The 14,304-nt window shown below is 44.6% G+C and overlaps 1 protein-coding gene across 6 annotated transcripts in view; it reads left to right on the top strand.

Annotated features, from left to right (window-relative positions):
• The window catches only part of SETD4 (SET domain containing 4), a 26,044-nt gene extending 11,740 nt beyond the window's left edge, over positions 1 to 14,304 (top strand). For 5 of the 6 annotated variants that reach the window (XM_063720881.1, XM_009233926.4, XM_009233925.4 and 2 more), the window contains exons 5-12: positions 513 to 601; positions 2,822 to 3,251; positions 4,876 to 5,050; positions 6,954 to 7,035; positions 8,185 to 8,265; positions 10,575 to 10,698; positions 12,592 to 12,758; positions 12,888 to 14,304. In XM_063720881.1, the coding sequence (XP_063576951.1) occupies positions 513 to 601; positions 2,822 to 3,251; positions 4,876 to 5,050; positions 6,954 to 7,035; positions 8,185 to 8,265; positions 10,575 to 10,698; positions 12,592 to 12,726 (1,116 nt within the window). In that variant the 3' untranslated portion in view covers positions 12,727 to 12,758; positions 12,888 to 14,304. The remainder of the gene's footprint in view (positions 1 to 512; positions 602 to 2,821; positions 3,252 to 4,875; positions 5,051 to 6,953; positions 7,036 to 8,184; positions 8,266 to 10,574; positions 10,699 to 12,591; positions 12,759 to 12,887) is intronic. The other variant, XR_008517307.2, reaches the window with a different exon arrangement.

The following is a 14,304-nucleotide window of genomic DNA, read 5'->3' as shown; positions in this document are numbered from 1 at the left end:
AAACCCTGTCTCTATTAAAAACACAAAAATTAGCTGGGCATGGTGGTGGGCGCCTGTAATCCCAGCTGCTTGGGAGGCTGAGGCAGGAGAATCGCTTGAACCTGGGAGGTGGAGGTTGCAGTCAGTCGAGATGTCACCATTGCACTCTAGCCTGGGAGACAAGAGCAAAACTCCCATCTCAAAAAAAAAAAGTGAAGAAACAGTATAATTTGAATTGTCAACATGTTTCCACCACTCATTCTGGTGAAGGGTTGACTGCTTGTGGGCGTCAGTCACATAATTAACCTTTCATTTTTGTTGGGGCTGTGGGGCCTGGCATTGGAGCAGCCTCGTGTGCATCTGCTGACTCGCAGAGTTGGGAGCGACTCCATTGGTGGGCTCATTGGTGGCTTTTGGTTGAGTTACAGTAGGTTACTGGTAGGTGATTGTGGGATCAGAGACTTGGTAAGACTCATACTCATGGGTCCTTCCCAAAGCATAGGCATCCTCAACTTTACTTTCCTTTTGGCCAGGAGGGACAGATGATTATTTCGTTGCCTGAGAGTTGCCTGCTCACCACGGACACAGTGATTCGAAGCTACTTAGGGGCATACATTACTAAGTAAGTGACCACACACATGCTTACCTGCTGCAAGTGCTTCTCATTAAGGTCTGTCATTGGCAAATACGTCACTTGAGACATAATTCATTAGAACCCAGTCCCTTGTAGGGCTGATAAATACCTGAATGATGTGAAAAGTTTACTCCATTCCAGAAAGTTTGCCCTTCCTTCTTTCCTGTCTCTCTCTCTCTCTCTCTCTCTGTCTCTCTCTCTCTCTTTCTTGCTTGAGACGGAGTCTCACCTGTTGCCCAGGCTGGAGTGCAGTGTCGTGATCTTGGCATATTGCAACCACTGCCTCCCGGGTTCAAGCGATTCTCCTGCCTCAGCCTCCCAAGTAGCTGCCATTGCAGGTGCCTGCCACCATGCCCAGCTAATTTTTTTTTTTTTTGTATTTTTAGTAGAGACAGGGTTTCACCATCTTGGCCAGGCTCGTCTTGAGCTCCTGACCTCGTGATCCACCTGCCTCGGCCTCCCGAAGTGCTGGGATTACAGGTGTGAGCCACCGTGCCCGGCCAGAAAGTTTGTTCTTAATTCACTGTAAATGGCATTTCTAAGGTTTTTAATAGGCTTCCTGGAGTGTGGGTATGATATCCCAATCCATCACTGACTAAGAAATAAAAATTAAATGGGATAATATATGTAAATCACAGCTGAGTGCCTTGGCTCATAGTAGCCTGTTCTCTTCCATCATAGTAGCTCTTGACAAATGTAAGTTACTCTCTCATTTCTACCCTTATTGTACTTCAGTTTTTCTTGAACTTTGGAGAGCTGTTGACATTGTGAAAGAATTAGTTTTATTTAGGTATAGAAGAGAGGAGGCTGATGTGGGAGAACTGTTTTCTGGCACACGTTCTGCTGGGCCTTTGTTTTGGGGCATCTTTGAGGACAGAGTGAGAGAGACCCGCAGTGGAAGGGATTTCTAAATACAAGGGTTGAAAGAGTATACCGTTTTTTTCTTTCTTTTTTGAGACAGGGTCTTGCTGTGTTGCCTAGGCTGGAGTGCAGTGGTGTGATCTTGGCTCCCTGCAACCTCCACCTTCCGGGTTCAAGCAATTCTCATGCCTCAGCCTCCCGAGTAGCAGGGATTACAGGTGTGTGCCACCATGCCCTGCTAATTTTGTATTTTTAGTAGAGACGGGGTTTCTCCATGTTGGTCAGGCTGGTCTCAAACTCCTGGCCTCAAGTGATCCACCCACCTTGGCTTCCCAAAGTGCTGGGATATAGGCAAAGGGCTACTGTGCCTGGCGTATACTGTCTCTTAACCATTAGGTAAGTGCTGGTCTTTTTTCCCCCTGGCATGTTTTTGGAAGAAAGTGAATAAGGTCTTTTAGGCCTGTGTAGAGGCAACGATGCTGTCATTATTAACATTTTCTGAATCATTCTGAAATTTTGAGTAGAATGTATGGCAGTATAGGAATCTGGATGTTGAAGGATTGATGAAAACTTTTTCTAAATACATTCAGGCAACATGAGATCTTTTTATTGGCAATTGTGCAAATAAAAATACTGTGATACATAATTTGTAATAGAGCAGGTAAACTTAGGAATAAAAGCTTTAGAACTGCAACAAGTGTATATGAGCATATTCAGTTTTGGTTTAGGTTGGTGCCCTCCAGTAGAGCTTTTAGCAATGACAGAGATGTTTTTTCTGCATTGTCCAGTATGGTGGCCACTAGCTCTGAATGGCTATTGCGCAATTAAAACATAGCTTATCTCACCAAGGGATTGAATTTTAAATATTCAATTCTAAATAATTAAAGGTTAAATTTAAATAGCTCTGTGTACCCAGTGATTACTATATCGGATGGTGCAGGTCTCAGTTCTTTCCACCATTTTTTCCCCAACATGTTTTATATCTTTATATAGGTGAGACAAATGGACTTAGGTCAAAAGCTTTACAACTGGAGACCCAAGTTGGAAGCAAAGAGGTTTTTTTGCAAAGAGGAATCTCTTGCAAACAAACCTGGAACTTGGCTTAGTGAGTCAGTTTTTCTGACATGTAAGTATGGCTCTTTCAGAGCACTAGCACTGGGGCTGTGCTCCCCCGAAGAGGAAGAGCCTTGAGGAAGGAAGGAAGGAAGGAACTCTTTTGAGTCTGTTAAGTAAACTGAGTGTGTTGACAGTTTGAACGCACTCCTTCTGGCAGCAAAACAAACTGCTTGGCTTATTTCGTATTTTGAATCAAAGTAATTCCTTTAAACTGGCTTTTAATTTTCAAAGGTGGAAGCCTCCTCCATCTCCTCTGCTGGCGCTGTGCACCTTTTTAGTTTCAGAAAAGCATGCTGGGGACCGATCTCTTTGGAAGCCTTACCTGGAGATTTTACCCAAGGCCTATACCTGCCCTGTTTGTTTGGAGCCGGAAGTGGTGAACCTTCTTCCCCAATCTTTAAAAGCAAAGGCTGAAGAGCAGAGAGCCCACGTGCAGGAGTTCTTTGCTTCCTCCAGAGACTTTTTCTCTTCTCTGCAGCCTCTGTTTGCGGAGGCTGTTGACAGCATCTTCAGCTACAGTGCCCTGCTGTGGGCTTGGTGCACCGTCAACACCAGAGCCGTGTACCTGAGGCCCAGGCATCGGGAATGCCTTTCTGCAGAGCTGGACACCTGTGCGCTCGCTCCGTACCTGGACCTGCTGAATCATAGCCCACATGTCCAGGTGAGAAGCTGACAAGGGAGCAGCTATTCTATTTGGATAGGAAGGCTTCCACTGCCCAGAACCTGTGGCTGTAGATGGTGGGTGGCACCACAGGGAGAGGCGTCGGCGGCTTCAGGTGACCCTGTCAGGTTGGCCTGACGTCAGGAGGCTCCTGTTGTTCTTCTAGACCCCACTGTCCCTCCCGCAGTGCTTGCCTCGGCCCCTTTTCTTCACTCTGCTTTTCAGGCCTACAGAGCCTTGTGCTGCATCCTCTGTCCGGTCTTTCCCAGCAGCCCGTGGTGCGGAGCCTTCCTTCCTTCTCCCTCGTTCCTCCTTCCGGGACTGAAGCTCAGTTTGCTTTCCTGCCCCGTCCCTTTTAAACTGGTGTTACAGCTGTCACAGCATTTCTCTTTGCTCTGATCGCTGACTGACTTGCTCTTTTTCGCAGTGAGCTCTGAAATCTTTGAGAATGGGGTCTTTGTCTTGTTCCTCTTTGTCACTCCAGTGCTCATGGCAGGGCCTGGCACATAGTAGGTGTTCAGTAAATGTTTATTGAATTGATGGGTATTTGTGGGGAAAGGGTTCTGGTAAATAATGAAAGAAACCTGAATTGGGAGGTGGTCACAGATCGCCTCCTCCCCAGCGCTTTCCCCAGGTGGCTCATTTAGGAAATGAATGTATTTGCAGGGCATGCAGGGCTAGAGGCCTGGCTTGGAGAGCAGAAGGGAGTCCATCAGTCGGCTCACCTGTAACCCCTTTGGGGTGTGTTGTGGAGGAACATGGCTGGGATCTGTGTCCTGGCCGTCGCCTTCATGTGACATTCCACTGGAGAAGAGTAGCCATGCCTTGTGAGCCCACGTGCTAAGCATACGTGCTCTCCATGTGAGATCAGAGTTTAGGGAGGTTCCCGCTCTGCTTTCTTAGCCCAGGAACAAGGGCTGTCTGCTTGTTACTTTTGTAGAAAGAAGTATCTTTAACAGTCGGGAGCAAAGGAGCCTGGGATTAGGTGAGTGTTTCTGTGGTTGATGTTGATGAAATAATATCAGGAGTGTGTAGTGCGTTAGGATGCTAGACATGGGGACTCTGTCAGCAGTGATTTATTTTTATTGGGACTTTTGGTGCATTTATGTGCCAAACCAATGAGTTTATAGTTTACCGTAGGAAGACCACACCACGAACTACAGCCTGTGGGTATGTGGCCCGAGAGCCCTGAGCTAAGAATGGTTTTTACACTTTGAAAGGATTGTAAAAATAAAACTTGTGACAGAGACCACATAGTGCTGGCAAAGCTGAACGTATTTACTCTCTAGCTTTTTACAGATAAAGTTTATTGGCACCACCATGTCCTCCTTCCCTGGGCTGTGAGTGGACGTGACCAATAAACTGCTGATGATCTCATCTGTGCTGTGTTGGGTGTCGTGGTGTGGCCACCCCCAGAGCCCTAGGGCAGGACTCCCTCCGTCATCAATGGGGTGAAGTTGAGGTGGATGAAACCGGAAGTGGCATTTTCGCTATGCGTAGTTACATTTATTGATGGGTGTTTGAAAGCTGCACCTGACTCACATTAATATTATGTAATAACTTAATCAGCTTTGTAGTTTTACACCTTACTTTAAAAAATACCTTTAACAGTTTTTCTTTCTAGGTAAAAGCAGCATTTAATGAAGAAACTCACTCTTACGAAATTAGAACGACTTCACGTTGGAGAAGGCATGAAGAGGTATTCATCTGTTACGGCCCTCACGATAATCAACGGCTGTTCCTGGAATATGGATTTGTTTCCGTCCATAATCCTCATGCTTGTGTTTATGTCTCAAGAGGTTGGAATCAACTTTGTTCTTAACATTAACACTATACAATTTTTTTCCCCATTTGAAGATGTGTATTTTCAGTTTTAATAAAAATATCAAAACCGTAAGACTGACATACACATCACTAATTTTCTTCTAGGTAGGCCTAGCCTTGCTCTTACTGACTGTCATTTCAGTGTTGAAGTAAAAACAACCAAGTTTTGACTGATATTTAGGATAAGAATAATTGAGAAGTTTTCATTGCACTGGGTCAGAAGATAGAATGGAAGAAAAGGAAAACTGCTAAGGAAATAAATACAGTATTAAAGGATGGAAATGTTGATACTGAGACGTTGTCACTGGCACTAAAGAAAATAGGATTAGAGAGCAATGAATAAAAAATATTTATTAAGCACCTCCTGTGGGTAAGACACTGTGTTAATCACAGAGATAAATCTGTTTATAGTCCTTGTTTCTGGAGGTTGATGCCATGATGAGATTTGATTTCATGTATGTTCTTTTGTGATCTATTAACTAGCCACCATCATTGGTTTTATTATTTTTGAGTCAGAGTCACACTCTGTTGCTCAGGCTGGAGTGCAGTGGTGTAATCTTGGGTTGTTGCAACCTCCGCCTCCCAGGTTCAGGCGATTCTTGTGCCTTAGCCTCCGGAGTAGCTGGGATTACAGGCACGCACCACCATGCCTGGCTACTTTTGTAATTTTAGTAGAGATGGGGTTTTGCCACGTTGGCCAGGCTGGTCTTGAACTCTGGCCTCAAGTGATCTACCTGTCTCAGCCTCCCAAAGTGCTAGGATTATAGGAGTGAGCCACTGTGCCTGGCCTGGTTTATTATTATTATTTTTAATATTTGTTTTTTCATATGATAGAGACAATGTCTTGCTATGTTGCCCAGGCTGGTCTTCAACTCCTGGGCTCAAGAGATCCTCCTGCCTCAACCTCCCAAAGTTTTGGTATTATAGGCGGGAGCCACCATGCTTGGCCCAGTTTTATTATTTTAAAATAGTAAGTTAGCCATTACACTTAAGATGTGAAAATTCCAAATATAGTGTTAAAAAAGCACATAGAAGACTGATTTTTCCCTTTCTGAAACTGTAGAGAAGCAGTTTTCTAGGCCATGAAGAAAGGGCAAGAGATTTATTAAATATATAATTTGAAGCATTTTTTAATATAGATTTGATTGGAAATAGAAACTTGGCCAAGCTGTTACTACTCCATCTTATAGGCAGAATAATAATGTGATTTCTCAAAATAAAAATAGAAAAGCAAAAACTGGGTCTTGCTGCTAGAAAACCAACTTTGAGATTGGCTTCATGTTTTCAAAATCCTGATAAATTTAATATTGATGTCCATGAAGTATTCATTTGTTGAATAAATTAGAGCAAAAATTATATTTTAGTTATATTTACATTTTAAAAATAAAATAGAAAAATCCCTTATTACCCTGCTTCTGCAAATAGCTTTGTTAATTTGTGCATATTTACTTTAAGTTTTTTGTAGTTGCAGTCACTAATATCCAGACTACTTTGAATTCTGGTTTGGAAAAAGCTCAGTATTGTAAACCTTTCCTCATGTTTTTGCAGGGCCTCTACTTTTGTTGACTGTAATTTTCCAACAGTCATACTGATGTCCTAATGACCTGCTTGTTTTTGGTGGATTTACTTAGTGGGAGCATGAGCTGAGATTATGTGTGTTTAGTCCTCCAGCCTTGAAATTCTTACAGCCTTTCAGGGACTCAATACTGATGTGACTGAATTGGACTTGAAGAGTAGACTTCCTTTGTGTGAATTAGGTGGAACCGTTTATGCATGTTTGGGTTGCTAAAGGGAAAGGAAGTGAGTTGAGAAGGGAAGGGAGACATACTTTTGTCCAAATTTATGCCCTAACAGTCTGATTTTTTTTTTTAAATATAGAAATACTTGTTAAATATCTTCCATCAACAGATAAACAGATGGACAAAAAGATTTCTATTTTAAAGGATCATGGCTATATAGAGTAAGTGTTTCTCTTTCCCTCTTAAAATTATTCCTTTAGGAAATTTTCGTGGAAAACCTGGGGTTAAATTTTCCATGGGGGTGAGACACCTCCTGACCCTGTATCAGCTGACGGGTAGGTATTGAGCACTTACTATGTGCAGTGAAACTGTGCTTGATATTGTGGAGGACATAAGGAGTATAAGACACTTGAAAGAAACTTCTTTAGGGACATAAGGTACAAGCTAGAAATATTAAATTATGGTACCAAAAGAGAGCTTGGATGTGTTGATGGGTGGTCCAGGGTGAGTCTGTCTCCCCTGTGGTCATGTGGAAAGGCCAGGCTGGGCCTCAGGAGAGCCCACGCACCTGGCAACGTGGTGCAGGCTCTTGGGGTAGGTGGGTAGCGAGGTGATTCCATGCCAAGTGGCTAAACAGGGTTCAAGGCTCTCCCTTTCGGATTTTCTTTTCTGGATGAAATTAAGTTTGGAATGATCCCGCCATGGTGTGAGAGCAGCCTGGCAGTGGTGGCTGCCATCAGTGGGATGCCCAGGGCAGTTCCAGTTCTTAAGCGTTTCAATTACTGGGAACTCCTGCACATGGGCCCTGCCTCCGGCCCCTCATCCACGTTCAAGCTTCTCTCTCTCTTTTTTTTTTTTTTTTTTTTGAGATAGAGTCTCGCTCTGTCGCCCAGGCTGGAATGCAGTGGCGCAATCTCGGCTCACTGCAAGCTCTGCCTCCTGGGTTCATGCCATTCTCCTGCCTCAGCCTCCTGAGTAGCTGGGACTACAGGCGCCCGCCACCACGCCCGGCTAATTTTTTATATTTTTAGGAGAGATGGCGTTTCACCCTGTTAGCCAGGATAGTCTTGATCTCCTGACCTCGTGATCCGCCCGCCTCGGCCTCCCAAAGTGCTGGGATTACAGGCATGAGCCACCGTGCCCGGCCAGCTGTTTACTCTTTAGAAAAAAAATGGGGAGAGAATTTTCTGTTACTTAGGCTTTCTTCTTAAGTATTTGCGGACTGATTTTCTCTTGTCCTTTGACCAAGATTGCAGGTTACATGACATTTAGCAACCCCTTTAAAAAGGTGTTTGGCTCTTCAGTCATGTGCTATGAGGTCATGAAATACTGAAATGATGGATTTGTCATTATTTGTTTTTCTGCTTCAGAAATTTGACATTTGGATGGGATGGACCATCTTGGAGGCTACTCACAGCCCTTAAGTTGTTATGTCTGGAAGCTGAAAAATTGTAAGTTTCACATGTGTTGGTCTTAAGCTGTAGCAACAGGCTAGATATAACTTTGGAGGGTTTGTTTGTTTGTTTTTGGCCTGCATTCAGATACCCAACCAGGGAGGAAAAAGGAATGTCATACATTGGAGTTGCTTTCTCATTATGTAACTTGCCCATGTAGTGAATGTTTCATTTCTCAGTTTTAACTGTTTTGGAATTCTGGTTTTAGACTCATAATCAGAATACTTAGTTTTGATAATTTTTTTGTTTGTACTCATATTTTCCTCCTGGTGACCTGAAATCCTTTAAAAAGTGTGGGCATTGGCACTGTTCAGAGGAAAGTCTCAGAGTAGGTAGGTTTTGCCCAGGACAAGTAGAGCTAGAGCCCCTAACGTCGGTCCTGCCCTGGGGCAGATCCAGAAACCTGGCTGAAGAGCTGGACTTTTCCATGGGGGAGGCAGGTCGGGGAGCCCCCGGTGTGGGTGTGCATCCTGGCCAGGCTCCCTCATGTTCTTGCCTGCTGTCAGTCTTGCTCCCCGCAGCCACCTGTCGGCACATCCAGCTGTGCTGTACCCAGTGCAGGGGCAGCTTCAGCCTGAGTCCCTGGCAGGGAGAGCAGCCTTCAACCTTCTGCTGCTAGATATCCAGGGAGAGCCTCTTGAAGATAGTGCAGGCTGTCCTTGAGCAGTTGGGAGGACTGACTGAGATGAGGCACAGTGCCTGGGAACAGTCAGTGCCCCTTCAGTGACGCCTGTTCTTCTTGTGGATGAGATGATGTTGCTTCCTTCTTTTTCTCTAGGAACTTTTGGAGTAAAATTTCTCTCTGGTCTCAATACTAGACATAGTTTTTGTTTTTATTCTTAGCAAATGGAGTGTTTTTATCTTACAGATACTATGAATTCTTTAACTGATGTTTCCTTCTTTTTCTTGTTCACTGGAAAACTGAGAGGCAAATCTGAGGTCCATCCAAATGTACCTAGTGTTGGGGCGTGCGGTTTCGCACTGGCCCATTCCTGCTGTGTCTTGTCTTTTCTCCTTTTGTCTTCCTTTGTCTTGTTTTCTGCCTTCATTCATCTTACCTTTTATTTTGTGTGTACTTATGGTAGCTTCTTTAAATCCTTCTGGCAACAAGGTATGAGTCCTTTTCGGACACTTCAGCCTAAAATTAAATACAACTGGCTGTTTCCCAGAGGTCTTCCTTAGGCCTCTTTTCTTCCATTTGAGTTACTGCTTACTGAGTGGGTGGCAGAGAAAGCACGTGTGGGGCTCTGGCTGATGTGTGTTTGCAGTTCTTTCTGCCTCATTAGCTCTGTCACTTAGGGTGAGTGCTTCAATTTTCCTGAGTGTTTCTTTGAGTCTAGCCTGGGGATAATCGTGCTTTCTTTGCTAGGTAACTGTGAAGATTAAATTAGGTAATGGTTATTCATGAACACCATGCCTGACACACAGTCATTTCCTTTTTCTTTACTGAGAACTCATTTCACCTGTCATCTCTGAAACTGAAGCCTTCTGAGACTATTCAGGGCTGTGTCTTGCCAGCTGTTCTGAATCTAATGGGCTCCTGTTTACTTCCACAGCAGCCATCTTTCCTCCCCTTCAAAGCCACTTCCACTTCCGGATTCTCGGTGTTCAGAATCCGGTCCTCCATCCTCTTTCTCCTGGTAGTTCTTCTTTCTAGTGTCTAGGTCTGGCACTGCCACCTCTGCTCTGCATCCTGCTGTGGCTCCCTTGCACCTGCCACAGCAGACCTGCCAGAGTGGGCCCTGCCTGCTGACTGAGCCCCATTTCCTGCGAGGCTTTGTAGTAGAGCACTGGAATGGCCTGTATGGGGGAGAGGCTTGCTGTAGATTCCTCCTTCCAGACGCAGAGCATTTGGCTTTGTGAATTGTGTCCCAGTTTGCTACTATTTTGGACAGACTGTCACTTGAAGGAAAACTCCTGCCTTTGCTCCTTAGTCTTCTGCCTTTCGGCTGTGGACTCGCCTTCCTGTTCTGTCACTGGCTTCGTTCCCATGGCCGGGAACAGGACTTCATTCACTCATGGGTCAGACACAGGTTTGTGATGATAATAACATTCAGTCCTTGCCTGCAGAGAGTACCCACCCCCCGTGCTTTTTATTCTCAGCTCCTCCTCCTCCTTTCTCATTACCTGGTCGGCTTCCACATGGGAGCTGCAAGTGGCGTGGAGGTTTGGGGAATCTGCTTATGGAATGAGTTGTATTATGCTTCTGGAGAAATAGGAGAAGGAGTTTATGTGTTGCATTGAAATAGAAAAGTCTGTTTTTTGAGAGCCTGCTGAAATTGTGTCATGGAACATTTTGGTTCTAGTACATGCTGGAAAAAAGTACTTCTTGGGGAGGTAATTTCAGATACGAATGAGAAGACAAGTTTGGACATAGCCCAGAAAATATGCTATTATTTCATAGAAGAGACTAATGCTGTGCTTCAAAAGGTATGTTTCTAGAATATGACATCTTTAAAGAAGTGTCTTGATTCAGCAGTTCCTTGTTTTGTACATGTTATTAGGGATAGTGCATTTTCATAAGAGCATTGTTTAGTGCCTTAAATAAATAAATGTTGATGTAATCTCTATTTTTGTTCTGAGATGGAGTTTCACTGTTGTTGCCCAGGCTGGAGTGCAATAGCACGATCTTGGCTCACTGCAACCTCCACCTCCCAGGTTCAAGCGATTCTCCTGCCTCAGCCTTCCGGGTAGCTGGGATTACAGGCACCCGCCACCATGCCCAGCTAGTGTTTGTATTTTTAGTAGAGACGGGGTTTCACCATGTTGGCCAGGGTGGTCTGGAACTCCTGACCTCAAGTGATCCACCCGCCTCAGCCTCCCAAAGTGCTGGGATTACAGGTGTCCACTGTGCCTGGCCTGAACCACCGCATCTGGCCTCCATTTTTGACTGTTAACATAGTACCTATGCTTTTTCTTTCAATTTTTTTCTTTATTTTTATTTATTTTTTCTTTTTCTTTTCTATTTTTTTTTTTGAGACAGAGTCTTGCTCTGTCTCCCAGGCTGGAGTGCAATGGCACGCTCTCGGCTCACTGCAACCTCTGCCTCCTGCATTCAAGTGATTCTCCTGCCTCAGCCTCCGGAGTAGCTGGGATTACAGGTGCCCACCACCACGTCTGGCTAATTTTTGTATTTTTAGTAGAGACGGAGTTTCACCATGTTGGGCAGGCTAGTCTCAAACTCCTGACCTCAGGTGATCCACCCACCTCAGCCTCCCAAAGTGCTGGGATTACAGGCATGAGCCACCACACCTGGCCTCTTTATTTTTAATTGGTCAGTAAAAATTTTATATATTTATAGTGGACGACATGATGTTTTAAAATAGGTATACATTATGGATGGCTAAATCAAGCTATTTAACATATGCATGATCACATATACTTATTTTTTTGTGGTGAGAACATTTAAAATCTACTCTTAGCAATTTTCAAGTACATAATATATTGTTACTAACTGTAGTCACCACGATGTACCATAGATCTCTTGAACTTAATCCTCTGGTCCAGCTGAAATTTGGTGTCTTTTGATCAACATCTCCCTAATCCCCCTCCAACCCCTCAGCCTCTGGTGACCACAATTTGACTCCCTGCTTCTATGAGTTTGATGATTTTAGAGTCCACGTATAGTGAGATCATGCAATATTTGTCATTCTTGTGCTGGCTTATTGCCATGTGACAACATGTCCTCCAGGTTCATCCATGTTGTCACAAATGACAAAATTTCCTTTTTGATAAGGCTGAATGTACTTCACGGGGTATATATGCCACGTATTCTTTATTCATCTGTTGATGAATACTTAGGTTGATTCCATATCTTTGCCTTTACTTTTTATTAAAAGGAAAAAAGTAAAAGTTACTGTGTGACTTCAAGCATTCTTTCTCATTGATGTGTTTATTTAGTAAATGTTTTAGTTAAATGAGAAATCAGCTTATTCGTATGAAAACATGCCTAGGATTTTAAAGAGTGATTTTAATGAAGCTTGAAGACACTATTGGAAATGAAATAAGCCAGACACAAAAGGACAAATACTGTCTGATTCCACTTCTGTGAGGTTCCTAGAACAGACGACTTCATAGAGACAGAGAGTGGAGTAGAGGTGACTGGGGGTTTGGGGAAGAGGGGAAGAGGGTTATTGATGAATGGTTGTAGAGTTTCTGTTTGGGGTGATAGAAAAAGTTCTGGAGCTGGAGAGTGGCAGTGGACCTATAACAATGCGAATGTACTTCATGCTGCTGAACCATACACTTAAAATTAGTTAAAAAGGTACATTCTATGAGATATATATATGTTTTACTACAATAACAATAATTAATAACTTTCAGGTGTCTCATATGAAGGATGAAAAAGAGACTCTGATAAACCAACTAACTTTGGTGGAATCCTTGTGGACAGAAGAGCTAAAGATTCTCAGGGCATCTGCTGAGACCCTGCACAGTTTGCAAACAGCTTTTACCTGATTTCACCAAAGCGCGTTTGGTCACCTCCTCTGGTGGGTGTTAAGTCACACATTTTAGACTAAGGTTTGATGGATGGACTAAATTTATATAGTTTAGAGTCGATGAGTGGTATCTACTCAACAATTAGGAACTTAACCCTTTTCCTTTTGCTTTTCCTACAGGAACAGAAGTTAATTTGAAGAGTGTCATCATGGATTGGGGTGGTGGCTGCCCCCAGGACATGCAGGATTTCTGCAGGGGGCAGCACAGGTTCTGGAATTGTGAGGCTGTGAGTGAAGGTGGACAAGCTGTCTGGATGGCAGGTCTAATGCTCTTCCGAATAAAGTGCTGAACTGTGAGGAGAGAAGCGGACTGTGAGGCAGCCAGGAGCCAGCTGCGTCCGTGGGTGGTCTGTCACCATGGGGCCTGCTTCTTATCTGACACAGCAGCTATCAGAGTCTAGCGGTTGTGCTTTTAAGATGCTCTGATACCATTGGGTTAAGGGGCAGATTGGTGGTGGGTGTGGGGCAGTGTGAGGTAGTCCTGGGTCCCCACCAGGGTGGCCCAGCCACCAGCCCATTCCCTGTGTGGCTGCACTGAGGTGAGTGTTGAAGAGCCCCCTAGGGGACACACGGCTTCCGGGAGGAGGGAATGTCCTCTAAGTATGCTCCTGGCCTCTCAAGGCGGCGCTTGTCTAATTATTCCCCTGGGAAGAATGGCGGCTCTTTCTGCTTTGTTCTGGCGACTTTCCTGGGCAGGCCTTTCTACCTGGGGAGCTGGCTCGTCCTGCACAGCTGCGCCGTGGTGGGCCTGTCTGCTTGATTCTGGGGTTCAGTGTAGGTCAGCTGATGGCAAACCATGGTGGTGGTTTGGCCTCTGTTCTTACTCTTGAGTTTTGATACTGCTTAGACCTTGGGTGGGGAGAAGGGGATGCTTCCTGCACGGCTCTCAGTGGCCTGTGGCCTTGGGACTGCCTGCGTAAGTAACGGAGGGGCTGCTCATCCTGTTCAGGCCTGTGCCGGGGACGCCGCTTAGACAATGTTGCCCAGAGTCCTGTTTACCCTCCTAGGGTTCATTCTTCCCAAGAACTCAAATTCCTTTCTCATTGGAGCCTAGCGAAACCAAATGAACGGGGCCTGCTGGCCTCAGGAGGCAGGCAGAGTTTAAAATAAAACTTTCTCCTGATTTCTTGAACATCTTTCCCTGTTTGTATATACAGTTTGTGTTTATTTTTCGGTAGTTGCAGTATATTTCTTTTTTTCAATATTCAGTATAATGCAGTGTATTTCATCATGTGCTGTATGGAGAGTGGGCAGACTTCTGTGGAGGGTCCGATAGTAACCATTTGAAGCTTTCTGGACCTGTGGTCTTAGTCCCAGCGATTCTGCAGAGCGGCCATCGGCAGCATGTCAACCATTTGCACGGCTGGGCTCCAGGGAAACTATTGACAACGACAGGTGGCGGGCCGTAGTTTCCTGACCCCTGTGCTATGCCAGAATTTCTTTTTCCTCTTCCCTATGAGTGGACCTAAATATGTTAATTCCTTTACACCTTTCAAAACGGACAGCCCCTTGAACATTAAAAACTTTGCAGACCCTA

The sequence above is a fragment of the Pongo abelii genome, chromosome 22 (genome assembly GCF_028885655.2).
Source record: "Pongo abelii isolate AG06213 chromosome 22, NHGRI_mPonAbe1-v2.0_pri, whole genome shotgun sequence".
In the NCBI taxonomy this organism is placed as follows: domain Eukaryota; kingdom Metazoa; phylum Chordata; class Mammalia; order Primates; family Hominidae; genus Pongo; species Pongo abelii.
This window is presented reverse-complemented; position numbering and strand designations above follow the sequence as displayed.